General features: G+C 41.3%; 1 protein-coding gene across 15 annotated transcripts in view; it reads right to left on the bottom strand.

Annotated features, from left to right (window-relative positions):
* The window catches only part of NEO1 (neogenin 1), a 168,296-nt gene that overhangs the window by 93,937 nt on the left and 58,333 nt on the right, over window positions 1-16,026 (bottom strand). For 8 of the 15 annotated variants that reach the window (XM_053272323.1, XM_053272319.1, XM_053272309.1 and 5 more), the window contains exons 3-5: window positions 8,948-9,223; window positions 8,107-8,284; window positions 7,235-7,371 (exon numbers count right to left, since the gene is read on the bottom strand). In XM_053272323.1, the coding sequence (XP_053128298.1) occupies window positions 7,235-7,371; window positions 8,107-8,284; window positions 8,948-9,223 (591 nt within the window). The remainder of the gene's footprint in view (window positions 1-7,234; window positions 7,372-8,106; window positions 8,285-8,947; window positions 9,224-16,026) is intronic. The other 7 variants (XM_053272325.1, XM_053272310.1, XM_053272317.1 and 4 more) reach the window with 1 other exon arrangement.

Here is a 16,026-nt window from a genome sequence, read left to right as displayed (position 1 = left end):
TGTAAACCACCCAGAGATGCAAGTTTTGGGCGGTATATAAAGATTTTAAATAAATATAAATGTGTGTATATATATATATATATATAGATATATATAGATATATATATATACATACATACTGGGCTGGACTCAATAAAGCAACTTAGTATGTTGCAATTTCTCTGATAAATCTGTGTGACCAGTATTAAGAATACCCTAATTTTGTTTGGTTTCCAATCTAGTATTTCAAGTATGTTTGTTTAACTCATTTATATACTGCCCTATATAAAATCTCAGAGTAGTTTACAATTTAAACAAATAGCAATGGAAACCTAAAAATCATATAAAACAGATTTAAATAATCATAAATAGAACTTTAAACCATCATAAGCAAAAAGCCTGATGAAACAGGTGTATTTTCAAAAGTCATTTAAGAACAACCAGAGATGGGGAGATTCTGGTTTCATTTGGGAGTATGTTCCAAAGCCTTGGGGCATCCCTAGGGAAGGCCCAGTTTTGGGTCACCACCAAGTAACCACAACTGCACCTCCCCCCATGATCCTCATAGGTAGCGGGGTTCATGCTTTCTTATTTACCCTGGGCCCAAGCCATTCAGGGCTTTGTAGGTAATAAACAGCACTTTGGCAGCCGGTGTAGTTCATTTATAATAGGAGTAATGTGGTCTCTACAGGAGACCCTGGAGACCAACCTGGCTGCCGCATTGTGCACCATTTGGAGTTTCCAAACTATGTACAAAGACAGCTCAATATAGAATGCATTGCACTAATCCAGCTTGGATGTTACCAGCATATCCACCACTGTTTTAAAGTTGTTTATCTCAAGAAATGGACATAGCATATCAGCCAAAACTGATAAAAAGCACTCCTGGCCAATGCAATACCTTTCAAAAATAGGAACTAGAGATACTGGAACCCCTGCTAACTGGGCAAAGAACACCTTTTCAAGTGGTGGTTCTCATATATAGCAAAGAACCGGGGAGCAACTAACCCTATTCAACTCAGCATAGTGTCTCCCTAGCAGCTTTGCTGGTGATAGGCAGTTGGTGTTTTAAAAATATTGCAAGCCCTTTTGGAACAGGGAACCATCTTCTCTTTTCTTTTGATACGTAAAACCATTTGAGAATCTTTTGTTAAAAAGTGATGCAGTGATCATAATCTGCAGCACCGTTCAGTTAGAAGCTGACAGGTCAGGAAAAAACACAAATCCACGCATGTGTGCATGCGCACTCACACACACACACACACACACACACACACACACACACACTTGATTTATTTATTTAACATATTTTTATACCACCCAAAACTTAAGTCTCTGGGGGTTTACAACCGCCTTTAACGTCTCTGGGCGGTTTATAATTGCCATAAGCTAAAGCGGTTGTAAACCACTGGTTTACAACCGTTTTAGCTTATGGCACGGTACCTGCAGCAATATGAGGAGTCAATACAATGGAATGACAAGTGTAAAATAATTATCAGATGTAAAGTGAACTTATAACCTTGTCAGCATCTGTTTGTCTCTAGCTTATTTCCTGAGTTAAACTAATAAAGCAGACACCACCTTCTGACAATTTACGTAAGGGAAATCAGAACACTTATTTTATTGACTAAATGAGATCAAACTACTTCCCCTAGATCCACCCAGTAATTTTCTATTATGTGCCTTTAAAAACCCATGCTTCCAGCATGGAAAAAAAAATTATGTAGTTAGTATCTTTATTTGTACAGAGACTTCACAATAATCTTGTATATTATGCCTGATTAATCCACCTCACTAAAAGAGGTCTGCACAACTTTGGACTTCCAGCTGTTTTTGGACTACAACTCCCATCTTCCCCAGTCACAGTGGCCAGTGGTCAGGGATGGTGGGAGTTGTAGTCTAATCTCTGCAGGAGGGCCAAAGTTGTGCAGTCTTGCACTAAAGGAAGGGGGTTTCAGGAATATGCAACCACTCATTGCTCCAGAGTATATGAGTGCATGCCATTTCTATAGAAACTGAAACACACAATTGTCCTTTGAAACACAAACAGAGTGGAGACAAACTTAAAGATCATGGGTTATTTTCTGATCTTGCTTGTAGTAACAGTATCAGGAGCATGGAAAGAGAATGAATCCAGCTGAACCTAAGCTTAGCAATTATGAAGTGGTATAGAAAGGACTGAAGAATTGAGCTAGATTTAAAAATAAAAATAACCAGAACTTATTCATAGGGAAACTAACTGACTAGACTAGTGAACAGGAAAAAATAGATTTTATGCAGCATATCATAGTGGACTAGGGATAAAAAATCTTTAGATTTAAGTGAAGAAAATCCTTGAAGAGACTATGACTTTTGGCTCAAGTCTCCAATATATGACTTAGACACATTAATTAAGTTATATTATTATAACCTTAAGTGCCTTTGTGTTGAATAACCTTAAAGCAAAATCAGTCTCAAACACAATTATGGGAAGTTTCCATACAAACTCTTAGAAAAAGACAATATTTGAAGCTTCTGCTCTTCAGCAAGAATCAATTAGTTTTTTTAAAAGGTCTTGACAAGTAAACATTGCCCCCAGGTGAGCAGGGATCAGTTCTAGCACTTGGAGACAAGAACCCACTTGCACATGCTCATTACAACATTGTGCATATTTCCCAAGTAGCCTCCTAGATAACTGAATCAGTACATCAGATTAAACATAACACCCTGAGCCATTTTTGGAAGGGCAGTATATAAATCAAATAAATAAATAAATAATGTCCTTTAAAAAAAAAAAAAAAGTCCACATACACACGCAGGCCCAGTTTGGAGGTGACATGGAATCATGGTTCAAAGCTACCAATATTTATAAAAAACTCAGCAGCTTCCAGAAGGCCTCACATTCCATGCAAAATGTCATAGCAGTTTACAACAAAACATTATCTATATTTGTAGCTGAGTAATCTATATGAGAAATATCAGAGAGTATTAATGTTATCTTTCCACAGATATAAGCACATTGGTCCTGTCCTAATCAGATGGGTAAACTACTGGAGGAAATCTCAGCTTGCCAGTTTAAGTTCTTCATTGTATTGTTCAACTGATTTCATTCCATGTGGATTGCCACTCCCCATCACCATATGTGCCTTTGCAGGGGGCGGGGTTGTGCTCCCGGTCCTTGAGGCAGACGCAGGGGCTGCCATCTTGGCTTCCATGCCACGTGTCTCAGGCCATCCAATAGGAGCACAGGAGCAGCTGCATAAATGGCCGACTTCCATTCTGTCCTCCCTCAGTTGCTTTGCACTAAGCACCCTCCCTCCGATCCCATGTCAGTGAGGGTTATCTGGTCACCTTTTGTGGCCAAGTAGGAATTTTTTGGGTCACACTTGATTAGTTTTGGTGTAGCCTTTTTTTGCCTACTTCTCACTGAAGTTAATTGTAGAGTTGTCATTTCGATGTTTGATCACTTTGTGCGAGTTGGTGTAAGTTGTCTTGATTGGTGTCTGACTGGAGGACCAGCCCTTGCAGGTTTTGCGGCCCTTCAGCTGGGATCCAACCCTACTTGAGGCTGGCTGGCACACACCACTCAGAGTTCTGTGGCCTGGGGGCGGGCCTGGTTAGCCACCCCTCAGCGGTGTTAACACCTCATGGTTGTTATGATGTCCGGATTTTGTCCAGGCTAAATTAACACCATCTTTCACCCTGTTTTGGGCGGTCCTCATGAGGCTGACCCATAGAGCAGGTACCTACACTCCAATTGTTCCTCGTTGTAGGTTATGTAATAATAAAAATGGCCCTAGTGCATCTAATCGCATGGGTCTTGTCTTTATTGAATCTGGGTGTGCAATGCAATAGCACATTATATATACACATTTCAAAAGTCCGTTCTCAATGTTCTCTCATACTATAGCATGGCCAAGAAAAACAGGTTGCTTACCTGTAACAGGTGATCTTTAGGTGATCCATGTTCATTCACAAAATGGGTTCTGAGCCTGTGCAGTAGCACGCACAGAAGAATTATTTAGTTCCTTGAGGTGCTCTTTAGAGCCACCCACCACGCATGAGGCGTGTCTTATCTTTGGCAGTCAGAGCACCCGTTGCTCAGTTCCTGAACGACTGTTGTGAAGATCATCGAATCGTAGAGAGAGAGAAGAGGTAAATAATGATTGCTGTAGTAACATCCAAGTAGTGGGGAGGCTGGGTGGGTCTTGCGAATGAACATGGATCACCTGTTACAAGTAAGCAATCTGTTTATCTTTGAAGTGATCCGTGTTCCTTCACAAAATGGGTGATTAGCAAGCTCACCATGAAGGCTGTTACTAAAGTATCTTTTAAAAACTGCCTGTCCAAAGTTGGCCACCACTGCCAAGCGATATCTACAGAATAATGTCTTATAAAAGTCAGGTCCAAAAACCAAGTTGCTGCCTTACAAATGTCCGTCATACTTATTCCGAACATATGCACTGCTGATGTGGTAATTCCTCTTGTAGAGAATAAGCTCTGATTGTAGATGGGGGCTTGACTTTTTGTAACTTATAACACATGAAAATGTGTTCTATTAGCCAGTATGACAGCCTTTGTCTAGCGATTGGATGTCCTTTTTTCTTTCCTTTAAAAGACACAAAAAGCTGAAGACTTTCTGAACTCCTTGGTCCTGTCCATGTAACAAAGTATTGACCTTCTGACATCTGTGGAGTGAAGAGACCTTTCTAGAAGAGTACAAGGGTTCATAAAGTAAGAATGACAAGCAATATCCTGGCTGATGTGAAAATCCAAGACCACTTTTGGTCTAAAGGTTTGGTCTGTTCACATCTCCACTTTGTAGCAATGTCAATGCCCCCCCACTGCACTCGGATGCACCTGCTCTTCCCCCGGTGACAATAAAGAAGATCAACATTGCAAGCTTGACCTTGAAAGTTGTGCTGCCAACAGCTGGGGGGGGGGGGAGTCTCAACTGATACCGAAACCGCCAAGCACAAGTCCTATGTCAACAGCAGTAGCTCTTTAGATTTAGGACTGGATAAAACTGAATGACCATCTTTCAATGTTGAGTGCCTCGACATCAATGTAGACACTGAAGTTCTTCTGTGCCGCTTACGGTGCCGCTTTTCCTCCCCGCTGACATCCTCTTGAAAACAGCTTCCGAGTATTCACTCCGAGAATGTGGTGTATGGGACTTTCCCTGAGGGGAGAGAGAGTCCCGATGTCGACATCAATCCGGTCAGAAAAAAGTGTGGAGGTGGATGTCAAGGGCAGTGGAAATCTCGGCATCAGTGTCAGGGGTCATAAGGCTTTTTCATACAGAACTGCCCGGAGGCATAATTCCCTGCTTTCCCTTGTTTGTTTAGAAAATGATAAATTTTGCAGACTCTTACGGTCCTCCCCCTAAGCAAAGCAAAAGCACCGTTTGTGCTTATCTGAGGACAGGAGTGTCCCACTGGAGGAGCAGCACTTCTTAAAAAGTATTTTTTAATGTCCATCAGAACTTCTTAAACCAATTACAAACAAGTCCAAAACGTGATCCACGGAGTAAACCTTAAGCAGTCTAAAAACCAGAATTACAACAAACTTTCTCACGAGAACCAAGTCCGACCAAGGAGTCGACCAAGAAGGCCGACCAAGTCCGACCAAGGAGAGTATGATCACCTCATAAGGTGATCACAATGGCAGTTGAGAAGGAACTGAGCAATGGGTGCTGTAACTGCCAAAGTTAACAGACGTGCCTTGCATATGGCAGGCGGAGCTAGAGAATTCTTCCACGGGGGCAGGCACAGAACCCATTTTGTGAAGGAACACGGATCACCTCAAAGATCCAAGATTATGCAAATATCTTTCTAATTTGAGAAACAAGGTGGAGGGTGGGCTAACCCTGCCCCGACACATAGGGGTCATCAGGGATACATATGCCTCCCATTCCAATGATGTCCCTAAGTGCACCTTATTTACTCCCATATACATAGGAAGCTGCCGTCTACTGAGTCAGACCATTGGTCCATCTTGCTCAGTATTGTCTACACAGATTGGCAGCGGCTTCTCCAAGGTTGAAGTAGGAATCTCTGTCAGCCTTCTCTGGAGATGCCAGCGAGGGAACTTGAAACCTTCTCCATGAAAGCATGCAGGTGCTCTTCCCAGAGCGGCCCCATCCCCTAAGGGGAATATCTTACAGTGCTCACACATGTAGTCTCCCATTCAAATGTAAACCATGATGGACCCTGCTTTGCAAAGGCAACAATTCATGCTTTCTACCACAAGACCAGCTCTCCTCCCCCAATGAATGTGGGACTACTGACGCATACAATGAATGATTACTATTCATTTATGTGAGGAAAAGTGGAGTTCTGCACTTTGGAGCAATGTTGAATTGGGGCCAAACCTGTCTGTCGCTTCTGATACTAGGTTACCTGACCTCCAGCAAGAGAGATGTAATGGGGGAGTGCAATTCTTCTTTGTACACAAAGTACACATTGCACATTCATGAGACTCCACTGCCTTTACATGTATCCTGCCATAATTTGGGGCTAGTTAAAACTCAAATATGATCTGTATTACTTATTACTCTATTTACATTTAAAATGGTTATCTATCTATCTATCTATCTATCTCTCTATCTCTCTATCTATCTATCTATGCTGCCCAAAACGCAAGTCTTTAAATGGTTTTAAAACTGTAGGTCTGACAAGAGCATATGCTCTTCATACAAATGATATCATTCTAGAAAGTGATGAGCAGAATGAACTTATCAAAGTGATAAACGTATAGGGAAGGGTTCAGCACCAGTTATTCTGAGGCCAGTCACAAAGACATATGGTATTGATGGCCTCCATCTTTTTCTCACACTTCTCCACATTTCCACTGCTTTAATAGCCAGCCAAGAACCATGAAATTCCTTCCAAGGGAAGGAATTGGAACCATCTTATAATAAAATGCTAACCATTAAAAGGTGATGGTGGCAGTTTTACAGCAGTGAAGCTCCCAGAAAGCAACCCGGGCTGACTACTAGTTCTGATTAAGGGCTGAAAGGCACTGGGAGGAAACTACTAGATCAATGGGATTCAGCACTCATGCTGATCCCCACTCCCATAAATAGAAAATCAAAGGACACTGAATTTCTTTTACAATAGAGTGTAAAAGAAATTACAATAGAGTGTAAGAGAATCCCTTATCCCCCTGTAGAAATCCAATGCTCTGAAATTCGGGGGTCCTGAGTAACAGACCTTCAAGGAAAGTAGTCTCTCTCGATCTCTCTTTAAAAAATGTGTGTTAAAGTATGTGTTACCCTGTATAGTAAGATCTGCTTGAGCTTCAATTGTTTCATTCCCATTATCGGCAATGCAGGTATATGTTCCAGCATCATCTTCTGTGATATCGTTGATCTTCAGAGTCCCTCCAGCCAACACTAATAACCTTTGAATGCTGTACAAACACAGAACAAATTGGTTTTAAGGAGTGTGCCATATTATGTTGACAGCTCACAAGAACACAAACATTTGTTGCATCTTTTTAAGCCTCTCCACACCAAATTATTTCCGTTCTTAATTTCAACTGAAACTGTTCTGGTTAAAACTGATTCCTCTGTATTTTTTCCCCACTTTTCGTGCATCTATTCAAACAGACTTGACAATTCAACACTTTGCTCAGTATATTGCTCACATTAGAATACTGAAAGTCAGGCTGAGCTAATGATCCAGAGTGACATCAATCTGTTTTGATGAACATGTTATTGTTCTTTATTGTTTTGAGGAATGTTCTCTAAGTGGGTAGGAACATGTACCGCAATGCACAGTAGAAGAAGGCTCTAATTGTGAAATGTGTTGCTTGATATATGCCTCACAAATGTGAACTGCAATAATGTGATGTCCCGACACCAGAAGAAAGTAAATGGACCATTCTTCCCTTTGCCTCCCTCCCTCCCTCCCTCTTCTCCGCCCTTATCTTGCTGGCAAGTCCCTTTCCTAACTAGTTCCTTGCAGAGGTAGAGTGAAGGGACAGCAGCCACTACTAAAGTTACCACAAATCTTTCCTGCAATTTGCACAACAGCAGCTTCCTCCAAGAAAATGTGGTAACAGGGATCAAAGAGACATACTGTATTAGGATGGGAGGGAACAGCAGAGCAGTAAGAGAAGATTTAATACCAGGGTAGTACCTACCCTTCTGTAATAAGCTCTTCTCCATTTCTTGTCCATTTGATAACAGGGATGGGAATGCCTGCAGCAACACATGGTAAAACTGCACTTTGTCCAGTCACTTTTGTAAGTGAAAAAGGCTGTCTCAGGAACACCAGATTTGAGGAAATCTCCGACTCTGCAAACATTGTGACCAGGAAAACTAAAGTTAGAGCAAAAAAACTTTTAAAATAATGCTAACAAACTCAAATGCAATTCTGCATAACAGGCTGTGCCTACTTTCTGCTGCATGCCCATGTTGAATGATTTACAACTAAGGCCTTGCCAAGAAATATCCCACACATCAGAAAATTCTGCTTTAAAAAATGTGAAGACTGCCAATCAATAAGTATGCGATACAAAAGCATTTGGAATGGGAACAAGTAGTGGTCTCAAACTAACTAGCTATGAAGACTGTTTGCAGAAATCTCTTACTAAATGCACATTACAAGAGCATTCTGTTACTATTCAAAAGGCCTCCTGTCAGTGTTCCCTCTAACAGAGATTCCCAGATGCTGTTGACTACAACTCCCAGAATCTCCAGCTGCAATGGTTTTTGCTTGAGGATTATGGACGTTGTAGTCAACAACATCTGGGAATCCCTGTTAGAGGGAACATGCCCTCCTGTCTGAGACCTGGTATAGAAAACCAAAGCTTTCAAAGTAAGCTTTCATAAGGATTATTCCCAGCAGACTACAGGGTAGCATGTCATTTAAAATTCAGCCATCCCAAACAGCTGAAGCTTCTCTGACTCACAGTTACATAATCTTACTAGTAGTCTGGAAGGGAGAGCTGGGGAGAAAAACCTGGATACCCATGCTTGTACCTGGAAGAACTTTAATCTCTGCCTCAGCACTGTATTTGGGAGAACCACCAGTTTCTATCAGACAACAATATGTTCCGCCATCTTCATCTGTAGCATTGCTAACAATTAGAGCTCCACTTGGTAACTTGAAAACACGGTCATCCGGAAAGAGCGGCTGATGATCTAGCTCCCACCTCACAAAGGGCGCTAAATCAGCATTGACTTCACAGTTAAGAACTATACTGTTTCCTCTGTAGACAGATGCTGACTCTGGCTGACTGGTGAATCTTGGAAACCCTGAAAATAAACAAAATATTAAAGTACACAATTATACTTTTTTAAAACACAGAATGCAATGTAGCAGAATACTGACAACCATCACCCCATTATGCATAACAGACTACCTCCTTAACCAACTGTCCAGGGGTCACACTAATATGTTCCACTCCAATGAATTGTCTGTCTGTTTGCCAGCTCAACTGTGAGAAACCACCTTTGACTCCCTTACATGAGATATTTCCCATAATGAGTCAGTTGAGATCATGTACCAGCTCTAAGGTAGATATTAATGGGAACATAACTGAGGCAGTGTTTCCTCTAAGGCATGTACACCTTTGTGTGCACACAAAAGTTCTTTTATGTCCATTGAGACATATAAGACAACAGAATTCAGTGTTCCCTCTAATTTTTTTCACCTGTACATAGAATAACCCAGTGCCTATGTGGTCGCTAGGAGTCGACACCAACTTGACAGCACTTAATCAATCGCTAGATAGCCACAGAGGATTCCTAGTAACTGTCTCTTGGGTCACTAGTGTCTCTTGGGTCACACATGTATCTACTCCCAAATTCACCAGGCATTTCTTCCTTAGATCCACCAACGTTTTCCTACATCTTGGTACATATACCGCCATCTTGCCCTGCCTTGATTCTCACTCCAGCTTTACTTTTCACCTCCAGACCGGCCTTTTTCCTAATCCAGTCTGCACAGCACTCCTGGCTGCGAGAACATATTTTACCCACAAAACCCAATTATGCTCAAAAGTTTGCATAAATCCATCCAGATGGCTCAAAGGTTTGCATAAATCCATCCAGATGGCTCTAAAAAACTGGTGTGCTACTTCAGTGCTACCAATTTCTATAATCGAAACACATACAGCAAGCAAATGCACAGGCCTGGAGGGACTAGCACTGGAATAGTATAGCCCATTTACAGAAGGCATCCCATGGCTATTACAATTGTATCCCAGGAAGGGATAATACGTGTTTTTCCTGGGGAGCCTATGCACAACTGCCCACTGGATATGCTGTTTCAAAAACTACCCTGTAGTTTTAGGAGGAAGAGATGCCCTATTCCCTCTCTGATGCCAACACTGGATTGGTACTCAAGTCCACAAATCATTGCATACAACAGCAGGCTGCAACAACTATGCATGAAAATCTCTACACACTGGCCTACAGAACAAGTTATTCATGTTGACAGGAGGGTAGAAGTAGAGGAAAGCCCAGAAAAAGTTCAAATGTGTTAGGAAACACCTGATTTTTACATGTGAAATCTGTTTCTACACTATATGCGTAACTTTATAACAAGGCACTTTTCCAACTGTCTGCACCTTAGAACTGACAGGAAGTAAAGAATAAACTCAATTAAACAAACTTCCTGTGGACTAAAGTTTCCAGTTTCCTATTTCATAACTCTGTTTTAGTTATTCCATGGTGGTGGGTGGGAAAGGTGATGTAAGGAACACAGGGCCATATTTCAGAGCAAGATCATGGCCTATATAGACTTCAAACGAAGAGCCACTGGGGTTTGATTATGGAACAACAATATGCCAACATCTGGACAGAAGCCAGACCTACATTTTTAAACAAAGCAGTTCAAATACCATATTTATGGATATTCAACATTTATTTTTCTTAGGTGTTAGATGTTGCTCCATTCACTTACGTAGGGGACTGTATATTTTGTTTAGTAAAGTGCTTTCTCTCAACAATGATTACACATTTCCATTTGAAAACATGGATTTCCCCTCAAATTTAAATAGCTCAGAACAGTGTTCCTTCCAGAATTCCCCCTAAGCTGAAAATCTTTTGAACAGAGATTCAGTTTCATCAAGATTCCATATCAGTTTAACCATCAACCACTGTTTGTAAACTCCAGTGTCATTAATTTGGTAGTGGAAGCTGTTAGTGGGCTGTGACCATAGCAATCTGTAAATGCCAAATGCAGTTCTGAAGAATTACAACTTCACAAATCAGCATCAGTATACAGTCTACAAATCAGCATACAGATTATCATCCAATATCTACAAAGACATATCACAGCTATCATATATGGGAGTTCTTTAATTCAACAAGCGTAAGCAAACAGGAATGGAGAGCAGGTATACCTGACTAAGTGACAAAACTATAAATCTAGACATGCACCTTGGTAGCTTAGTCAGTCAATTAAATCTCATCTCTATCATCAAGTTTGTAAATGGCCTGAAGCAAGGTAGATAAAGTAGAGATGGCTCCTCTCGATCTCAGCCTCCTGTTTGCAAAGTGGAAATCATACTACTAAGAGGGAGGGGCTTTAGCTCAGGGGGAAAGAACATGCTTTGCATACAGAAGATCCCAGGTTCAATCCCTGGGATCTCTAAGTAGGGCTGGGAAAGACTCTGTCTGAAATCCTGGAGACCCACTGCCAGTCAGTGCAGACAATACTGAGCAAGATGCATTAATGGTCTGACTTTATATTATCGAGCAGCTTTATGTGTTCATTTACTACTCTAGATCAGTGTTCCCTCTCACAGGGATTCCCAGATGTTGTTGACTACAACTCAAAAGAATTCCCAGTCAAAGGCCACTTCAGTTGGGGATGTTGAGAGTTGTAGTGAACAACATCTGGGAATCCCTGAGAGGGAACAGTGCTCTAGATTACAGGGTTCTAAGGATAACAAAGTTAATTTATGTGAAGTTGTTTCATTTGTATATGTTTTTTTAAAAAAACTTTATGCTGCTTTTGAAAAGACTACGTTTGTATAGGTTAAGTGTTATTTCCCAACTAATGTTTTTACATAATATAACTTACACTGTTCATAGTAACTGATGATAAAATTTGTGTTTTACACCTCTGTGGCCCCATCTAAAAACAGATGGGTACTAAGCCAGCCACGTTCTCTAAATAAAGTCTGAGTTTCCATTTGCTGTGGATAGAATTTTAAAATAATTACTCTTACATGAAAGCATTTCATTCTACTCAATATAGTCAAAGCTTTCCCTATTGGAGGCAACCATAGGAACTATATACCCTAGTGCGCAGACACATATGCTCCAGCAACACCCTTTCCCTCATTTCACTGAAGTCCATTTCAAAGTGTCCATAAGCTTACTAGGGATGTGCATGAACCGAGGTTCATGAACCTTTTTGGCATCAAACCAGGTTCGGACAAGGTCTGAACTGGTTCAGCACTGCAGGGAGGGGGAGGGGGAGCAGGCGTCATTTGTGTGGTCAACAACACCTTGCCGACCAAGTAAATGGTGTCCGCACATGTGTGAACACCATGTGTGTGCTGCTGCCGCACAGGAGTACTTGAGACAAGCACCACTGCAGCAGGAAGCCGTACGCGGCGGCAATCAAGTAAGGACCTGCTCTCCTTTTTCATAAAGATCCTGCTCGCCCTCCCCACAGCACCGAACTGCTGCACGGACCTCGGTTCGTGCACATCCCTTAAGCCTATTTCACCAATTAGAAGAGAGGAGTTCCAAGCAAAAGAACTCTACTTTCACAGTGATGGCCACTGGGAGAATAAGAGCCAAATCACTGATCAGTGTTTCCCTTCTCCCTGAACAGTAAAAAATGTGATGTGTCAATTTACTAATAACCTAGTAAATTCTTTGGGGAGCAAACCGCTTCCTAAAGCAGACAACACAACCACTAATCTCTTGTCAGATATTCCTACAGCAACTGCACACAGCTAACTCCAGTTAATGACACTCAACTCTACCTGGCCAACCCCTAATTCAAACTGAAACTTCCAGCTTCCCCTCCATCCTTCTCCCAGGATCTCAGGGGTGTAATATTCCCAAGGCTGAAAAAGATTCAGAGCACTGAGGACCATTAAAGTTCCTTTGTTACATCCCTGACAACCCATCAAGGTCATCAGGCAAAGCCATAGGATTGGCTCATTCACACTAATTGGGACAGCCAAAGTCGTAACACCAGAGATAAAAATGAAGTACTCATTTCTTGCGTTATTGTTCTTCCATACTGCAACACAATTTAATGCAGACAATATTTGAATATAAAAGGCAGCAAGCATCACTATAATGTGATAGCAACTATTTAAATGAATGAATTACCCTGAGCATTTTATTAAGCAAAGAAAAAATTATATGAGGGGCTAGCTAACAGTTCATTAAGGAAATGAAGGAAACAGTTGCATAAGCCAATTTTTCCCTTCTAAAATTACTGCAGCTTATCTTATTCCTCAAGTCATTCTTGTTCCATTATAAACTTTCTTAAAGTAATGCACAGACTGCATAATGCCACATTGTTTACAAAATAGATAAGCCATAAGAATGGGGAGGAAGGGGAGAGCAAAAGGGGAGCAAAGCATCCTTTGGCTCTCCCATACTGGCCCATACAAATCTCCCACTCAAGCCTGGAAGAAGGAAAGTACCCAGCTCTTCAAGGACTGGCTAGTAGGGCTGTGCACGAATCATTTTTTAAAATTTGATTTGTACCTGAATTGAATCATCCCCAATTTGTTTTGGGTCTGAATCTGCCCCCACCCCACCAGGGTCCAACCCAGATTCGACCCAGATTCTATTTGTACCCGAATTTTCCAAATATGAATCAATTTGGGGTTAAAAAGGGGGGTTCCCAGGGTAAAAGAGTGTGGTGGGTGATAGTGCCCAGTGGGTGGAATGATCCACTCTCATTTCCTACCAGAGAATCAACTCTCAGAACACCTCAGACACTGAAAACTACAAAACCCAGTGCCCCATGGGCTTGCCATTTTGGGGGTGATTGGCACTCTATTTGCACTACACAGCAACCCACTCTGGGCCACCCTGGTGCCCTCTCAAGTGGAGTTATGGGGCTACTGAAATTCCCCATTATTCCCTATGGGGAGAAAGCTTAAAGATGCACAAACCTCAGGAAAAAAATTAAAAATCACCCCTTTCATCAATTTATTTGAAATCTGGGTGGTAGCAGGCACCCATTAGGGAACTACCACTTGACCCACTCTTCTGCCCCCAAAACCCCTTTTCTGCCCCGAATCTGCCACAAAGACATGCCAACTTCAAAAAAAATTTAAAACATCCCTTTGCCCAATTTCTTTGAAATATGATAGCTTCCTTGCACCCATTGGGCACTACCACCCACCACAACCCGCTCTGGGCTACCCTGGTGCGCCCCCCGCCTGGGGAGTTATAACTAAGTCTGCTGAAACCCCCATTATTCTATATGGGAAAAAGCTTAAAGGTCCTCCAACTTCAAAAATTCTTTTAAAATCACCTCTTTGCCCAATTTCTTTGACATTTGGGTGGTAGCTTCCATTCATTGGGCACTACCACCCAACCCACTTTGGCCACAAAATAGAGGTCCAAGTATCCGAATTTTTTGGGTCCAAATCTGGAGTGATTTGTTTTGTACCCGAATCTGGGCAATTGAGCACAGGGGTGATTTGTTTTGTCTACAAATCATCCGGATCAGCCCAATTTGGGTACAAATCATTTTGTACCAGAATCGATTCGCACATCCCTACTGGCTAGCATCTTTCTAGGGCAGGCTTCTTTCCCCTCACACACAATTTTATTTATTTCAAGGCCACTTTTCTGAAACAGTGTCAAAGACAGATTACAGTCAATAGAAGTGCAACCATTTGTAAAAATCTACTGAAAATTTAAATAGATGTGTGTTCAGTTCCCAATTATCCTAGTTCTGGGGGTTCTAGGAAAGGTTTGATTCCAGATGGTGCGGCCAAGATGGAGACAAGCTAGCAGCAATATTCACAAGCTCCTGCCTTAAAATTGGACTTCTTGTTGGAGATCAAGTTCTCAAGCAGAAACTATAGAAACATTAAGCATGACAAATAAAAGCAAGAAGAGAAAAAATAGGAACAGCCCAAACGACCAACCAGCCAAGGCAGGGAACCAGATGAGGATATGGAGCCATGAGTACAACCTCCACACTCCCAACCAAGAAGAGATTTATGACCCTGGGCACTCCCTCACTCTCCAAGGAGTCTGCTACAAGGGAGACTGCATTACATCTCCTTCGCTAACTAAGCCCAGGAAACACCCTGGAGCAGAGAGATAGGACATCTTAGAGGAACAGATGCCCCCTTCACCTCCCCAGCAAACTGCTACCAGAATACCAGAAATGGGTATCGTCGAAACAGTGGGACATGTAATTCTCTACTGCCCCTATTATAGAGATGTTCACTCCACTCTTATTACTCCTATTTTACTGAAAATACCATGTGTGGTAAGTCTGAAGATTTTTATGTCTTGGATTCAGATTTCTTTATTACAGTCACTGACCAGAAAAGAAAAATACACAAACAGCAAATTACAACTAAAAATGCAAACTCAATGGATGAACCACAGAATGAATAAAGATGTTCAATGAATGACACAAAATATCCTAAAAAGTAAATAAACCACACATACTTGTGTATATTTATCTAACAACTCATGATTATATAATCACTTTTTGCTGTAATCAGGCAAAATTTAGCTACATTGATTGAAATTTCATCGTTGTGGACAGCTAAAAGATATCGATCATCAAGAATCTGAATGTCCTGGGAAATTAGTTTTAAAAGGTAATATGTCTCTACAGCAGTTTTACAGTCTCTGTAAAAATTACAATACAATAATATGTGAGCCACTGGTTCTATGCTTCCCATACCACAAGTGCAAAGGTGTTGACCATATGTTTTCTTATATCATCCTTCCAAAACTACCATGTAATATGCCAGCATTAGTGCTCTGATATTCCAGCTCTGTAATCAGACTAAGATACTTGACTGTTTTGTTATTGAATACCTGATTACCTACCAAAAAATAAAAATAAAAAATTCTAGGAATACGACTGGTCGATCTGG

This window comes from Hemicordylus capensis, chromosome 10 (assembly GCF_027244095.1).
Source record: "Hemicordylus capensis ecotype Gifberg chromosome 10, rHemCap1.1.pri, whole genome shotgun sequence".
In the NCBI taxonomy this organism is placed as follows: Eukaryota; Metazoa; Chordata; class Lepidosauria; order Squamata; family Cordylidae; genus Hemicordylus; species Hemicordylus capensis.
Note: the sequence above shows the minus strand (reverse complement) of the source record. Positions and strands in the feature narration are given on the sequence as shown.